This window comes from Drosophila willistoni, assembly GCF_018902025.1.
Source record: "Drosophila willistoni isolate 14030-0811.24 chromosome XR unlocalized genomic scaffold, UCI_dwil_1.1 Seg105, whole genome shotgun sequence".
Classification (NCBI taxonomy): Eukaryota; Metazoa; Arthropoda; class Insecta; order Diptera; family Drosophilidae; genus Drosophila; species Drosophila willistoni.
Window position 1 is genome coordinate 2928024 of NW_025814054.1, and position 15679 is coordinate 2943702.

At 37.9% G+C, this 15679-nt stretch overlaps 4 protein-coding genes across 6 annotated transcripts; 2 read left to right on the plus strand and 2 right to left on the minus strand.

Annotated features, from left to right (window-relative positions):
• The first annotated feature begins 539 nt into the window (after positions 1 to 539).
• Positions 540 to 2011, plus strand: LOC6646057 (mitochondrial import receptor subunit TOM22 homolog). Its single transcript, XM_002068895.3, has 3 exons — positions 540 to 885; positions 1067 to 1111; positions 1224 to 2011. The coding sequence occupies exons 1-3, from the start codon at positions 769 to 771 to the stop codon at positions 1527 to 1529; spliced, it is 468 nt and encodes a 155-aa protein (XP_002068931.1). The 5' UTR covers positions 540 to 768; the 3' UTR covers positions 1530 to 2011.
• LOC6646058 (anaphase-promoting complex subunit 5) lies at positions 1936 to 4592 on the minus strand. The gene is made up of 2 exons (XM_023177964.2): positions 4404 to 4592; positions 1936 to 4334 (listed from the first exon to the last, which is right to left on the minus strand). Exons 1-2 carry the CDS (start codon positions 4521 to 4523, stop codon positions 2181 to 2183), a joined length of 2274 nt encoding a protein of 757 aa, XP_023033732.1. The 5' UTR covers positions 4524 to 4592; the 3' UTR covers positions 1936 to 2180.
• An 82-nt stretch (positions 4593 to 4674) lies between these two features.
• LOC6646147 lies at positions 4675 to 6880 on the plus strand. Its single transcript, XM_002068897.4, has 3 exons — positions 4675 to 4808; positions 4943 to 5197; positions 5260 to 6880. Exons 2-3 carry the CDS (start codon positions 4963 to 4965, stop codon positions 6771 to 6773), a joined length of 1749 nt encoding a protein of 582 aa, XP_002068933.3. The 5' UTR covers positions 4675 to 4808; positions 4943 to 4962; the 3' UTR covers positions 6774 to 6880.
• A 14-nt stretch (positions 6881 to 6894) lies between these two features.
• Positions 6895 to 10837, minus strand: LOC6646148. Of its 3 annotated transcripts, XM_023177965.2 has the most exons (4): positions 10758 to 10837; positions 10245 to 10645; positions 8679 to 9283; positions 6895 to 8622 (listed from the first exon to the last, which is right to left on the minus strand). In XM_023177965.2, exons 2-4 carry the CDS (start codon positions 10594 to 10596, stop codon positions 7384 to 7386), a joined length of 2196 nt encoding a protein of 731 aa, XP_023033733.1. In that variant the 5' UTR covers positions 10597 to 10645; positions 10758 to 10837; the 3' UTR covers positions 6895 to 7383. The 3 variants fall into 3 exon arrangements, with proteins under 3 accessions (XP_023033733.1, XP_046867704.1, XP_002068934.1); XM_047011748.1 differs by having other exon boundaries at positions 10245 to 10827; XM_002068898.4 differs by having other exon boundaries at positions 8679 to 9235; positions 10245 to 10826.
• Positions 10838 to 15679: the final 4842 nt, after the last annotated feature.

A 15679-nucleotide genomic window follows, 5' to 3' on the forward strand; every position in this document is an offset into this window, starting at 1 on the left:
AAAAATATAATTGGTAATTGCCTTGTTTTGTTTTTTTTTTTTTTGTTAACAGGGAGGTGGTTTGGATAACATTTTATTTTATCGAAGAATAAATGAATTAATCGGGTCACAGTAAATTGACAGTTATTGTTGTATCCAAAATTATAAATAATTGTCTCGAAGGATCAAGAGGAACTTGTTTGTAAAAATAACAAGAGTCTCCTGCTATATACCTGCCAGAAATTATTATTAATTATTATTTTTCATAGAGCGAAAAAAGTCACACAAAAACGAAAAGGAGAATAATCAAGTTAATTGCTGCTACGAAATAATATTTCTTTTTTGCTGTTATATGGTGACCATATTTTAATTTCATACATTTATACATTTACTTTGGTTTCAGCTTGCTATGGACAGTTTGAAAATTTCAAATATAAATCCAAGTTTTTAGCGTTTTTTTTGTTGTTCCCACTATTACTATTCTTGCCCCTATTTGACAGTCTGGCAGCCACGTGATTTATCGATCTCTAGTATTTTCCTTCAACATATTTTAGTATTCTTAGCTTGAGCAGTGTGACCGTTGATTGGCAGGCATATGCAAACTTGAGTATAAAAATCAATTTTTTTTTTGTTCAATTTATTGCGACTTAAAACGGTTAAATTACCAATCATTGTCGATTATTAATGTACGCCAGGGGTCACAATTAAGTTGCCCAGTGAATTTTTGCCGCTAGTGTTAAAGATAAAGCCGCAAAAGTGGATACCGATACTGTGAAAATTGAGGATTTGATGGACTCTGATCCTGAAATTGAGTTCATTGAAAAGGATAGTGGGATGTCGTCATTAGGTGGGAGCAAGGATGAGACGCCCGAGCGTCGGACAGCAGGCCCCGGCACAGTGGCCACTGTAAGTAGCAAGCAACAATAAAAAAATAAAGCCCAACATCAGGCAACGTGCTCCGGCTCGGCCTCTTATCGTGCTCACGTAATGGCACGGGTCTAGTTAAACGTAAAAGACGGGACGGGGGGGAAGTTAACATCTGCTAGTTGTATTATCAATTGATGTGCAATTTTTCTACCATTTGCAGACATCCAACGATGATGCTCAGAACGAGGGTGAGAATTATGATGATGTAAGTTGGAAAATGGAGCAACTGCTGCGTTTTGTTTGTAAATAAACCATATCTAACCTCAAACCTGTTTCTACTATTTCTTCTGGTTCTTGTTGATCTGATGTTGTTGCAGGAACCCGATGAGTCTTTTGGTGAGCGTGTCTTGGCATTGAGTGAAATGTTCCCCGAAACCATACGCAATGCTGCCGGATCAGTCACAGGCGCCACTGTAAAGAGCATAAGCGCCCTTTACACATTCACATGCAATGCCTCCTGGATATTCTTCACCACCTCCGTCATTTTGTTTGCGCCCGTTATCTTTGAAACCGAACGCGCTCAAATGGAGGAGTTGCAGAAATCGCAGCAGAAGCAAGTGCTCCTCGGGCCCGGCAGTGCTATGGCCCAGACTGGATCGCCCAGTTTACCATTGATTCGTTAATTTTTATTCATTACCACGAAGCGATGCAAAGCGAAAGAATGCCACACACTAATTTTAGTTTAAGTTTATCAAAGGATACAAACGCTAAATATTATTCAATCAATTAATAATCCCAGCCAGGAGACAGAGCATTAGCAATTGCTGCATCCCCATATACACATACCAGCACACTGACCAAGATCGTTACAAACCAAATAGCCGGAGCCAGGACCTAAAGCATTTGCAATTGGTTATACCCTCCAAACTGTAACCAATTAAAATGGAGATCCATTCTTAAAGCGACATAACGCAAATTCTCTGATATCCATCGTCGTTTTGAAACTTGAAATAGTTTTAGTTGTATTGTAGTTGACATATATAACTACATACATATATTGTATCATATGTCAAAGGAACAATTACGATGTAAACAAATTAATAAAACTATGTTTATTAAGAGTTAATTACATAGTTGAAAATCTAATGAGATTTTGCTACTATAACTACTATCTTATTTATCCTTGCGATATTAATGTTGGATGAAATTTTGGTGAATGGAGAAATTGATGACATCTAATTGATTTTTTTTTTTGTCATGCTGGTAAAGTTAGTACCTTTTTTTATTTTTGCATGAAACTTCTTCATTATAATCTATGAATCACATATGGAAATCTATGGGCTGCCCAAATACTCTCGTGGTATGGGATGAACCATAAAATAACGTCGAAACTCTCCAGCATATTTATTTCTGAGGAGACGTTCGCCAAACTCATTGAATCGCTGTGCCAGAAAGACATACACATCCAACACTTTGGCATGGGCGGACAATTTCTTAAAGGATTGTGCACATCTCTCCAATATATCCAGGCACTTGACCAGTTGGTTCTTACGCGACTCAATGTTGTTGGGGGTGATGGCCATTAGACAACGTACGAAAACGAAGTCCGTTTTCGCTCGCTCGTAGAGTCCACCATTGATGTGAATGTCATCCATGCTCCGCTTGATGGCTTGATATGCCTTTTGCGGCATATCCAAAAGAAGGAGAAGCTGAGCCAAAAGCATATCAACCAGAGCTAGTTCGTAGTCCATCTGTGAGGCGGCCATGTCTTCCGAGACGCGTAGCAGCAGAGTGACTGTTTCGCTGGAGAATCTGCCATCGGCGAGACTGCAATAGGCCAGTAATACTTGAACTCTTATCCTGAGCAGAAAAGGCAGCTTTGGCTTGCGATTCAGTTTGTCGAGCAGGCGCCGGGCATTAAAGAACTCCCGCTTGGCCACATAGATTGCCGAACGCTGAAGAATCGAATCCCACGGATCGAGTAGGTAGAGTTGATCGCAGGCCTTCAGGGCATCATGCCAACGGCAGCGATATATGCCTGATTGGATGATGACATGCGATTGGCTAATCATCCAACACTCGGCACTGGGTATACGCGGAAAGCGTTCACGTGCCCAATGCAACAAGACACGGGACATACGAGGCTCTCCTTGCAGCTGCAGCCACAGAGCATAGGTAGCCATAGCACTGCCCAGACCGGCTGATCCACTCTTATTCCTGTCCTTGGATATTAGCAAGAGCTGGGCATAGAGAGCGGCCAACTGATGCTTGCCATATGCACACCAAACGGTACTCCTTAGGGACAAAGCCTCCGAAGCGTGCTCGGTGAAATTGTTGCGATTTGTCATATTGTCGCTATGATGTAACAGATCGAACAGTCTCAATGGCTGATACCCGGATACTGTTCCCAGTTTCACGGCAAAATGCAAGGCTAATGTGTAATTTTGGAGCAGGGAGCTTTCGGATTCAGTGGCTTCTAGCACACCACGCTGAACAAATTTCAAAGGCAACTCATCCCTGAGCAGGCAATACCAAGTATTGGCCAAGTTCAGACTACGCTTATCGCCATGTTCTTGGGCAAGCATAATGCTTTCGCGCAGGGCAGCCAGCGCTTCGTCCTTATGCCCGAAGGTGGCATGGAGTATGGCCAGATTTACACAGAAATATTGATATCCCTTCTCTTGGCTCATAAGTCTAACAGGACTCCTGTCCAGGGCACGATGCAGGGCGGCCAGAGCATTGAAATAGTCTCGCACACGCAGTTGATTCATATATCCTAGAAAATAGGGCATGGTGGCCAGTGGCAAATCGTGGATAATCTCATGCACCTTCTGTTGCAGCTGTATGGGCGGCAGGGCCTGACATTCATTTATCTCAAGCAGCTCGGATTGTTGATTAATGAAGAACTTTGCCTGTTTGGGAGCCCATTTACTTAAAGGATTACGGTCGAGTGTCCTAAGAAGTTTTTCCTTTGCCTTGGCCCCCGTTTTCGATGGATCTCCTCCTTCTATTTCTGGGGCAGGTGTCTCTTCATTTTGCCTGTGTAGGACGCCGCCGGCCACTAATTTCCGTGGTCCTATAGCCAAAGCTCTAATTCCACGCTCATAGTATGCACATATGTTCCTATACATGCCCATCATTTCTGCAAAACTTAGTCGCTCCATTACCACGCCCACTCTCCGCACATAGACGCCCATCATACTGAATTGGCTGACACCGTATTCCTCATTCAGCAGTTCACCGATATTTCCCATATCTGTGAAGTAGAACAATGCCTCAATGCTTCCCGAGCCGCATAGCTCGGACATGGCTTTCTCAAATGATTCCAGCATCAATGGGTCCAACTTGTAGCGCTTCGATGTGATCAAATTGTGAAGCTCATTGTAGGTCATATCCGCCTCCTGGATAAGCTTAAGCATCAGCATGCAAAACATCCGTCGCCTCTGTGGACGCAGGCTAATGCCTGACTCAATCCAGGATTCTTTAACCTATCGAAAAATGAATGCGAAAATAATGCATTAACTTTAAATAAATTTAAGCTTGAATCGTTTACTTACCGTTACATACTGTTTAAGTAACAGAAGTACTGCTATCTTATGTGGCGTGGGTGTCTCGATTCGTGGCGGTATTTGCTTGGAACCGGGATCCAATGTGTCAAGCTCTTCGAATAGATTCATTTCGCTTTTAATTTTTTATTTGTTTCTTTTTTGTTTTGCCGGCATCCAGCTGGCGCAGCCAACTTCACATCGCACAATGTTAATGCACTTTCCAACACATGTTTAGATGCGATAAGTATCGCTATTTCTGAGCAAAAAATATCGATATATTTTCGACAACCCTAGCTAATACGCACGTCAGATGAACAGCTGTTTTTGAATTGTTGAAAAATTAAATGCAAAAATTAATACAAACTACATTGTGCAAAGTAACGACGAAGACAAACGAATAAAGTGTTATTGTTGGTAATGCTATTGCTTCAATTTTCCTAGATTTTAATCCACAAACGAGGAAGATCCACTTATGTACTCATTTACATTCATTTACATTCTATTGAAACAATCTTAAACTCAAACCCTTTATTATGTTTTCCTTTCAGCATCATTATCACTTTTGACTATGGCGGAACACGGATGCATGGATCCAGGTACTTCCGAACGCGATCGATTGCAACATTTAATGGATCAATCGCCCCTTGGCAATGAATTGGACACAATCTTGGATTTCTATACTGCCCCACGGGTAAAGATAGCTGAGTGCATTCATGATATGCGTATACTAGTGCAAGAAAAGATGGGAAGTTTGCTGGAAGTAACACCATTTGGTTCCATAGTGACGGGGCTATCCCTGAAATGTGTGTGACAGATTTCGGAAATTAGTTTATTAAATGATCCCTAGTCATTGTTTAACTTACAGATAGCGACGTTGACCTGTACATGCAGTGGGATGGCAAAAAACGTAAATCGCGAACGGTTCTATACAATCAAATCAACGGTTTTCTACGCACCGCCACGTTATTTGGCGACGTCGTTGCCATTCGGAGTGCTCGGGTGCCCATTATCCGCTGTAAACACATGACGACTGGCCTCAGCACTGACATTAATGTATCGAATCCGAAAAGCATTTACAATTCCCGTTTTGTGACTGAACTTATTAGCAGAGACCTGCGACTCAAGCAGTTGAATTTGTTCCTTAAAATTTGGGCCAAGAAATCGAAAATTAATGGCCCCGCTTGCATGACTAGCTATTGCCTATGCGTTCTGATTGTGTACTATCTGCAACAGCGCGGCTTGTTGCCCTCCATCAAGAATTTACAGTCGACACGGTTACCCTCAAATGTGTGGGGCGTTAATTATGCTTACGACTTGAAGAATGTTCCAGAGATTTCCAATGATGTAAATAGCTTTGATTTAATTCGTGGCTTTTTCAAATTCTACAGCACTTTGGATTTTGAGAGCATTTTGATATCGCCATATTTGGGACGTGCTTTAAATCGAACGCTAGCCTTTCTGGGACCACACGCATTTCCCGATTATTACGCTCAAATGGACGCCATTGAACGGTTTACAGGGACACGACCAGAGAGATTTCAAATGCAACGCACCTTGTGTATTCAGGATCCTTTCGAGTTGGATCATAATGTGGCTAAAGGCGTATCGAAAGCGAATTTAATCTACATTCAGCAATGCTTCACATTGGCTGCTGAAGCCTGTGATAATGCGAAAAACTTTGTAAATACCACAATGCTGTACGATTATCTGTTATTTGGGTTGCTCGAGAAACTGGAGCAAAATAAGCTGGCCAAGTACACGAAGTTGTGTTTGCTAGATATACCAAAGCATTCACATGTCTTACTGCCATCCACAAATGATATCAAAGTGCTGACCCGAAATGTACAAATGAAGATTTTGAGTAACGACAAGAGTATCTATGCGCATTGGTTAACTTGTCAAATAGAAACCATTAAGGATGTTCTCTCCGAAATCTATGAATTACAAATGAAAGTACTTCATGTCAGCCAAAAGAAGGAGTTCCCCTACTACTATATGTGGCAAATAGGCACTACTTTGGACACTTGGAAGGATCGTAATTTCAACCATGTACCAGGAAAATCATTTTATGAACATCAACGCGCACAAACGGACGAATTTTCAAGCAGCCGCCGCTCAGTTAAAGCCGATATGAAAGGTTATTTCATAATGAAAGCCAAACAGGATATGAGAGAGTTGCGTTTAGAAGTGCGCTCCTTGCCGGGCGATACGATAACAATGACCAGAAATGGCAATCTCATAAAATTGTTTAAATCTCTAAAGAATTTTCTCACCCACTACAGCTTTGCCGAAAAACTCTCAATTTGGCAAATCCTTCAGCCGCCAATGCAGGATGACGATGCGTATGAATCTTCAGACATGGAAAAACAATCTATTTAAGTTTTAGTTTCATTGTAAAATATGTTTTATCTGCCTGATAAAGGTTCTTGGCTAGGCCAAGATAACGTAATATATACATAAATATATTTATCTATATACATACATGTATTAATTAATTCAATTTTCATCCCTCTGTCTTTTTTACTATAAGTGAAAATAATTTAGTTTTTTTTTAGAGAATCAGAAAGGAATGAAAACTTATTATTGAAGATATAATTAGCATTATATTGAAGCTACTTATATAAATATATATAATTTCTCATATGATTTAAATCGCGCTAGTATTAGTTTAGATTATATCTAATTATTGATTGATTTGACCCCTATACAGAAGATTATAATAAATCTATTTGTAAGTAAATTGAGACTACTGTATATAGACATTGGATTGGCAAATGAAATTTTTTATATTATATTGTATGCCTACATATATACATATATTATGTCGCTGTGGTAAGAGAAAGAGATAGAGCGAGAGAGGGGGATCAACAGGGCCGAAGGGCACTAAAGCTACTTGATTATGACTTCTATCATATTCATACAATATGCATGTAAAGTTAACGGCACTTGGGTTAGGTTTCTGTTTTGTTTCTAACTTAATCTAGAACGCTTATCCCTTGGCATGTGTCTTACAATAGCAATACTTTTTGGCTGCCACATCCTTGAGGCAATCCGCTTCACCGGCATACATATTGAGCCGACTAACCGAACCGGTCACCGTCATGGTATCACTCACAATATTATGCCTAACGGTGGCCTCGTACAGAGCCTTGTTGGGTGAGGTGTAGAATATCAGACGATACGTATGATCATCGTCCGAGTCATCGGCATTGGGCTTAGCCTCAAAGGCACTTTTCACCGACTGGAGGGCAAGATGTTGACACAATTTGCTATATGAACCATTCTGAGCCTCAGCCACAAAATCATTAATATAATGAACGGTTCGCTTGGCCAACAGCTGGACATGTTTGGAATTCTTCGAAATGGTCTTATACGAACGGCATGTACACCAATGATCCTCGATGGCAACTTCTTCGCAATTCCGATTCTCGGATACGGGAGTAAACAGACTTTGGCAGACGGGACATCTCATTGAGGGGCCCAGTGTCTTTAGGCCACCATCCACGCGTCCCGATAAAGTGAGAATATGCTTAAGGGTCATATGCAGATCGTACGGGGTGGTCAAACGATTGCGATTCAATCTCAGGGCCTGAACAAAGTCGGGATGACTTTGACGCAACTTTTTCGGCAGCCAAAAGAATAGTGTGGGCAATCGCTCCTCATAGTGTCCCGACCAGGTGGATCTGGCGGGACCAAAACGTAGGCCATGGTCACTAAAGAACACCACAACGCTGTTCTCCATGGTGCCCTGCTGGACCAATTGCTGCAGATAGTTGACCATATAGTCGTCCATCGAACTGGTCTGCGATATGTCGCTATGACTGTGCGTATTGGTCCAAAAGAATCCAAAGTACGTGTCATTCAAATACCGACGACTGAACTCCAGGGCGTAGTCATAGATGTGCTCGGAGGCATAGCTATAGCCCAGACAGTGGGGCATTCCGGTGTCGATGGTGCGATAGAGCAGCTTCTCAGCCGCCGTCAGATAAGGACGCAAATAGTAATCCACTGGCGGTTTCACGAATCCCTGCCTCATATAGTTAAATGTATTGATCTTTACAGCATCCTCGCCATAGGCTGTCGCAAACCCATAATCCTCATACATTTTCCAAATGAATTTGCATTTATCCAAGCCGCCAACTTTCCATGGTGGACACTGCGTGTTGGCGTATTCCAAGCTCCAACCGGTCGACATGGCCATGATATTTGGATAAGTATTGTCATCGATCTGTTGGAAAAATTTCTTAAAGTTCATCAACCATGGAAATGCAGTGGAGCACTCACCTTATTGTAGCCAGCCATTTCGAACCAATCATTATCGTACAGATATTGAGCAGTTTTGGGCATAGCCCGTATTAGATGAACCCTCGAGAGACTATCAATGCCAATCATCAAGACACTGAGCGGTCTCTCCCCATCCTTCTTCTTCCACTTGTTCAGTCTCTCTCGAATGTCCGTTCTCTCTGGTATCATGGCGTGTCCATTGATATAAATCTGTTTGCCATTCGATGTACATTTCACTATTATGCTCTCCAATCCACGTTCCAATGGATGGCTGCTGCCCTTGAAGCGTTCACATTTCGTGTAGTTAACCTCCGTGTCGTTTAATCGCTCCACGGACATGTAACAACAATGGAATTGTGCACCCACTTTGTAGCTCTTGAAGGCCGTACCATTGATACCGAGGACATATCGCTCCGTTTTGGCATCAAATTTCACATGGGTCAATGGTGGCAATTTTTGGCACTGTTTGTATTTGGCTCGCTTAAAATAACGCATCACTTCGGCTTTATAGGGATCCAGATCCTCGATTTTGCAGTAATTGCTATATACAAGATAGCCTTGTGGCACAATCGTAATGGTATTCATTGTAGCATTTTGATTAAATTCTGATTAAATTATGACACGTGCAACAACAAAAGACACAAACATTAAAAAACAACACAAAGAAATGAAGTAAGTCGTCGCGCCGACTTTGGTATACCGTGCACCTAGTGAAAGACATTTTTATAACGCAGAGCCTGAGTCGAAATAGGCATGACAGTTTCTCTGTCGGTGCGTAAGCACTTTGAATAAAACTTAATATATATCTCTCTTTGGATTAAACACTATATCTTTTAGTTCTGTTTAAAAAATAGGTAAAAGCCTTGGAGCATCTTTGTGAAATTTACTAAGATTATATTTCTTAGGGAGAAACATCATATTCCAAATTTTTAGTAAAATAGGATAAATGGAACACAAGTTTTAATTTATATAAATTGGCTTTCCTCAAAAGCTGCCAGCAGCCAACTACCTCATTACTCGCACACTGTATATACGTATTTGTACTGTACAAAGGGTTTTCCAGAGGGGATGAGGAAACGGCGTGAAATAGAAAGGGACAGAGTGATAGTTTGAAGGTTATGTACGTTTTATGCCTTATCCAGAAAAAATTTCGATTTGGATTATGTAAAAATGTTATGGTGAAGGAGTGCATAATGGACATAAACGTTGGCGTACAATAAGTTAGTTTCTGCGATATATTTCTATGTAATTTTTATAGAAATTAATGAAGAGGAAAAGTAAGTAAATAAGGACAAGACAATACGTTTTTGTTTTTAACATGATGGCGGAAGTAGGCGTGTTTTGAAATTAACTTGCTTGCTTTCATGGCTCTAGCTTTGATAATCTTCTTGATCTAGATGTTCATACAGACGGACAAAAAGACTTGGACTAGGACTAATCAAAAATGTAATCTCTTTATGTTGTTGGAAAAAGCTTTCTTCTAGATGCATGGTATGAAAAATGAAAATCTCATATAAAGTAAATAGGAAACATGCAATAATCCAAAGGATATAAATCTCTCCTTACCATCCATACCCTCCACTGTGGACTGATGATGAACTGTCAAATAGTTGCCCGAATGGAGTACATTCAGATCTATCACATTGGCCCATTCCGGTCGTCCGATTACAAAATAACAGAAAATAAACATCAGCAGTGTACCCAGTATGGTTTTCCTACGAACTTGTCGCCGACATCTGACTGACAGGGATTTGATCAAGGTGGTTATTATGGTCGCCTCACGATCACCATCCGGATCGGGATCCCTGGCTCTTTGGTTTTTTGATCTCAATTTCGCCATTTGTATTTCCAGTTCTTGGGTATTAGTGTAATTGGACTCCGATTCCAGTAACGGACAACGGAGTTCGGCCATATCCATGACATTAAGTTTGTAATCCCTTTAGGGAATTATAGTCACCAGTTACCCTCTGCGCCAGCATTTGGTTGGATGGAAAATACACGAAAAAAACAAACAAACAAAAAACACACACAAATCGATAAGATAGTTTCAATTTGATGGCAAAATACACACATACATACATATGTATGTATGCAAAGGGGTATGGGTTATGGACCCCCAATCCCAAGGGATAGTTTCAACTAGACACTTTTCATGTTCATGCACTTTTCATGTTTTATTTAGCGATGCATCGTCAATGAAATGTTAAGCATTTGCATTTGCTGTTTGCTGTCGAATTTTTAATGTATTTTTAGCCTTGTTTGCAAATCTAATTTTGGCCTACACTTTTTGTGTCACTGCCAAGAATTAAATGATAAACCACAAATTCATTCAGTTGCACTTTCTGTTTATGTGAATAAATTGTTTATTTCTGTTAGGTACTCGAATTCGAATTCAATTCACTTAATTAATGCATACAAACAGCAGTTTACAAAAAAAAAAAAAAAAAATAAGTAAACTCAAACGTTATGTGAGGGAGGAGGAACCGACTTCGACAGTGTCTGATCCATGAATGCGATTGAGTAGTTTGGGTTTTGGACCTTGCCGCGCCGCCAGCATAGAATTGCGTCAGCGAGATTATGATGGTGATGATCATGCAGGAGGCAGATGAAGATTGTGTGTGTGGGGGGGGGAAGTGATTAAGTATATATGTATGTATGTATATATTTTTTTTGTCGACAATCGATCACACATCACGATGCTGCAGTGGTTAACTTTTGCTTTGGCATCATCCGAGAGATAGATAATTTAACTATGATGTGAAATTTGTGTTTTTTTTTATTATTATTATTGTCTATACCCATTTTGTGTATGGAGTATATTAGACTAATTGAGCTTGAAGTGCTTTTTCTGTTAGTTAGGGTATTTTAATAGTCTTGTCTAAGCGCAATAGTTTCTTTTTACTATTATTATGTTTATGTAATATATATGTAATAATAATTTTATCCGTTGCTTTTGTTGCTTTATGAATTTGTATATATATTTTGCTTATCACGATTATTTGGTTTTTCTTCTTTTTGTGTCATAATTATTGAATTTTTTGTGTCTTCTTCACTTCTCTTCTCAACAAATTCGCATAATCAGCTGATTGAGCTAGCAATTATTTGAACATTTTTTTTAAAAATGTTTTTAAGTTGCTGTTCTCTTTTTTGTCCCTTTTCAATTTTAATCTCATTAACTATTTATATATTTAAATGCGATAATAAGACTGAATTCTACTGGCAGAGGCAGTTGCGACCTTAAACCTAGTTGGTTGCTCTTATTTTACCCTACACGCATAATCTATTATTTTATTTTAAAAAGAAAAAAAAATGTTCTTAGAAATGTTTTCAATTTCTTTTGTTTTCTATGAAATTTCATAAGTCGTACACATTTCAGATTAAAAAAAAATGTTTTTGTTGTTATGTCAAATTTCAAAGTGAGAATTTCTCTTTTACCATTTAGAGTTAATAAAATTGACTCCGTTTTATCAAAGTTATTGGTTTATCAAGAATGTAATACTCACTATAGATATGTATATATAGATGTAAGTATGTTTGAATATACGTATGTATATATGTAAGAGCATTATTCAAATTCTATATATAAGAGGTATACAATTATTTCACTGCCTACCAAGTTTGAGCCCCCCAAACACACACACAACTAACAACTCGAATTGACACCTTTTTTGCGTGTGTGCCAAGTAAATATAATATATTTGTATATGTATATGGAGCTGTGCTTTTTTTTTTATGTGTTTGCCCATTATATTTGAGAAATGTGTCGCCAAATGTGAACTGCATTATTGGCAAGAGCAGACTGAACGCTTCAACTAAATAGAAAATGCCACAAAATGCTTATTAACAATAGGTTACCAATGTTATATGATATAACAAATGGGCGAAAAAAACATACATATGTATGTACAGATGTATGTAAGTACACCAATACATCGATATGCATGATTTCACTTTTACAACAATTGGGTTTTTAGTATAAAACCAAATATAAAAAATTTATAAATTTCACCTTTAAATAAGTTTAAACCAAAAAGGGTTCAAATTAGTTGGTTGACATTTAATAATAATTTTAACCTTGATCCCAAAAATACAATACATATCTATGTATGTAAGTATGTATATTCTTTATCAGTAGACAAGTACCTCAGTATTAACTTTACCGCCCCCCATTAAAAAACTATTGGAATACAATTTTGTGTTTTAATTTTTATAACCTAATAGAAGTCAAGTTTGAAAATTCATCGGATTGGACCATTAAAACTTTATAGTTATTTTATGAGAAATATCTCAGTAGTAATATAGCAAAGGCCTTAGTGAGACTTAGTAAGAAAATTTCTGATAATATATGTATTTATTATTATAATTATTATTATCAATATAGGAAATAGTCTATATATCAACCTAAATTGTTTTTACACGCACTAGCAACTGTCGTCTTTAGCTAAGACGATAACTACATCCATATATATACATATATATATACTACATACATATAGTTATATACATACATATGTATGTATATCTAAAAAAATCTTAGAAGTCAACCAGCATCCGGTTTCGAGTGCGTTGATGTAGGTTTTATCTAACATTAAGCGGAAGGCCATTGCTAGTGCTTGTTCAACCCTCTAAGACGTAAGAGTGTCTCAAGTCTTTTTTGGATATTGAAATTTGATAATTTTTTAAATCATTTTGGAAATTAGTTTCATTTGTTTATACACAAGCTTAATAAACTATCGAATCTTTTTCCAAAAAAACTTTTTTGACAATTGTTTAAATACTCACAATGCTTAGAGGGTTAACTATTTCGAAAACGTGACTTATTCAAGGACATTTATTTTTTAAATCTCAAGTGCTAGAAGGGTACATGAACTTCGGCGTAGTCAAAATGAGCTTCTTTCTTATTTATTATTACTATTTCGAATATAATTTGTTCTTTTATTTGTAATTTAAATGAATTTTTAATGTTTAATTTACACGGTTTTATTTTTCTTGTGAATCGATCAATAGCTTTTAGTTTAGACAGATAATTGTGTCGTTTCTTGTTAATAGGAAACTGACAAAAACATCAATTGTCTTTTGATTGAAATATTTATATCAAATATACCAAAATACTAGATTGATCAAGAAACTGGTTTATATATTAAAATGAGATTGCATATGCTGTCCCAACAAACAAGCATATGGATAGGTAATTATATAGAAACAATAATAAAAAGCAAAAGCAATCAAATTGTTTTCACATAAACTTAGTCATAAATGCATGCGATCATGGCTAGTATACTATGTATATATGTGTATATATATATATATATATACATATGTGTTTGTATAGATTTTTTAAGATATGCATAGAATTTAAATGGACATGAAAATGTATACAAATGGTAACCAATTGTTTTATATGTATGTCTGAGAGCATGAGGGTGAAGGGCGCATGTGGCATGCATTTAAGTGTCGTTGCAGTGTCTGTGTGTGTGTGTGTCGAGGACACTTTTGTGCGGCTATAGTAAAACACTAACGAGGAGAAGCTTCCATTGAAGCAATTTTTTTTTTATTTTTTTGCAATTGCAACGTCAGCGCTAAAAAATGTTGCCATTGATGGGGGTTTGCTTTGGTTTGGCTTAGTTTGTGGCAGATACACACACACACACACGCTCGCAGGAGATACACACACACACACAACACTCACAGATTCTTCCTTTCACAAAACAAAAATAAAAAAAAAAACAAATAACTTCTTATTAAAATAGAGATAAAACTCACTTGATCACAAATATTGAACGATATGATATTTACTATATATATATGTATATACACAATTTATTAAATTTAATTGATATTGATGGTCGTATATCGAATTTCATGTCTTTACTGAGTCCTTGTCCTACTGCATTGCCTGCCAAAAGGATAATAATAAAGGAAAATACATTTTTTGTTGTTTTTCTTTTCTTTTTGTTTTTGCAGTGCCGAGTCAACAGACGACGACCGAATACGAAGAGGCATGGCAAGAAGAAGAAGAATCAGCAGCGGCAACGGCAACGGCAACATCAGCAACAGCAACAGCAGCAGCAGCAGCAGCAATTCCAGCAGCATGCAATGTTTATTTGCAAACTTTACAGTTTGACACTAACTGCGTTTGCGCAGAGAGAGAGAGAGATTCACACTCTCACAAGCAGAGAGAGGATTCAAGCAATGGTGAGAGTGAAAGCTAACGGTTAGACGCTTTGTCTGGAGCTGCTGGCCCTGTACACGTGCTTTTTGACACTCAAACTGTTTCTCAGCGTTTCGGCATCATCGTAATTTTGACTTTTAGCGCCAAAAAGGGCATTACCTTCTGTCCGCCTTCGCACACTCACCCCTCCTTCTGCGCACTTTACACTTGTTGGCCCCCCGCCTATAATATATCCTAGATACATAACGGTATTTCTGTAACTGAGTAAAATGACAGGTGGGGGAGGGAAGTGGGTGATGAGGTTGTGGTGGTGGGGGGTGGAAATTTTTGACACGTGCTAGCTAAATAACATTCCATCTTCACTCTCTTCCATTCTCCTTCCTTGTTCGCTGATTATGACAGTTTTAGTGACTCTGAAACTGTAAGTAAACTGTAGTTTGAAAAATCACCAACAATTTATTTTTTGCTCAAAAATCAAACTGTCAAGTGAATTTATAAGCAAACTCTTTTAGAAAAAAACAATTTTCCAAAATAAACTGTTAAAAAAAAAACCTTGAAAAATCTTTAAGAAATTTTTTGAGTTAAGAATTGGCAAAAGCCATCTAACTTTCCAGTCGACATTAATATAATTCTTAATGCATTTTCCTAGGCGATATTAACAGCTGATACCAATTAATATCTACATAAATTGTTAATCCAAATAATAAGTAAAAAAAATAAAATAGTAAAAAATTATATTTTAATAGTTTTTTTTTGTTTCTTTAATTCTATAAATAAATTCATTTTATTAATTATTAATATTATTTTTATGCATTCTTCGTTGTTTTTT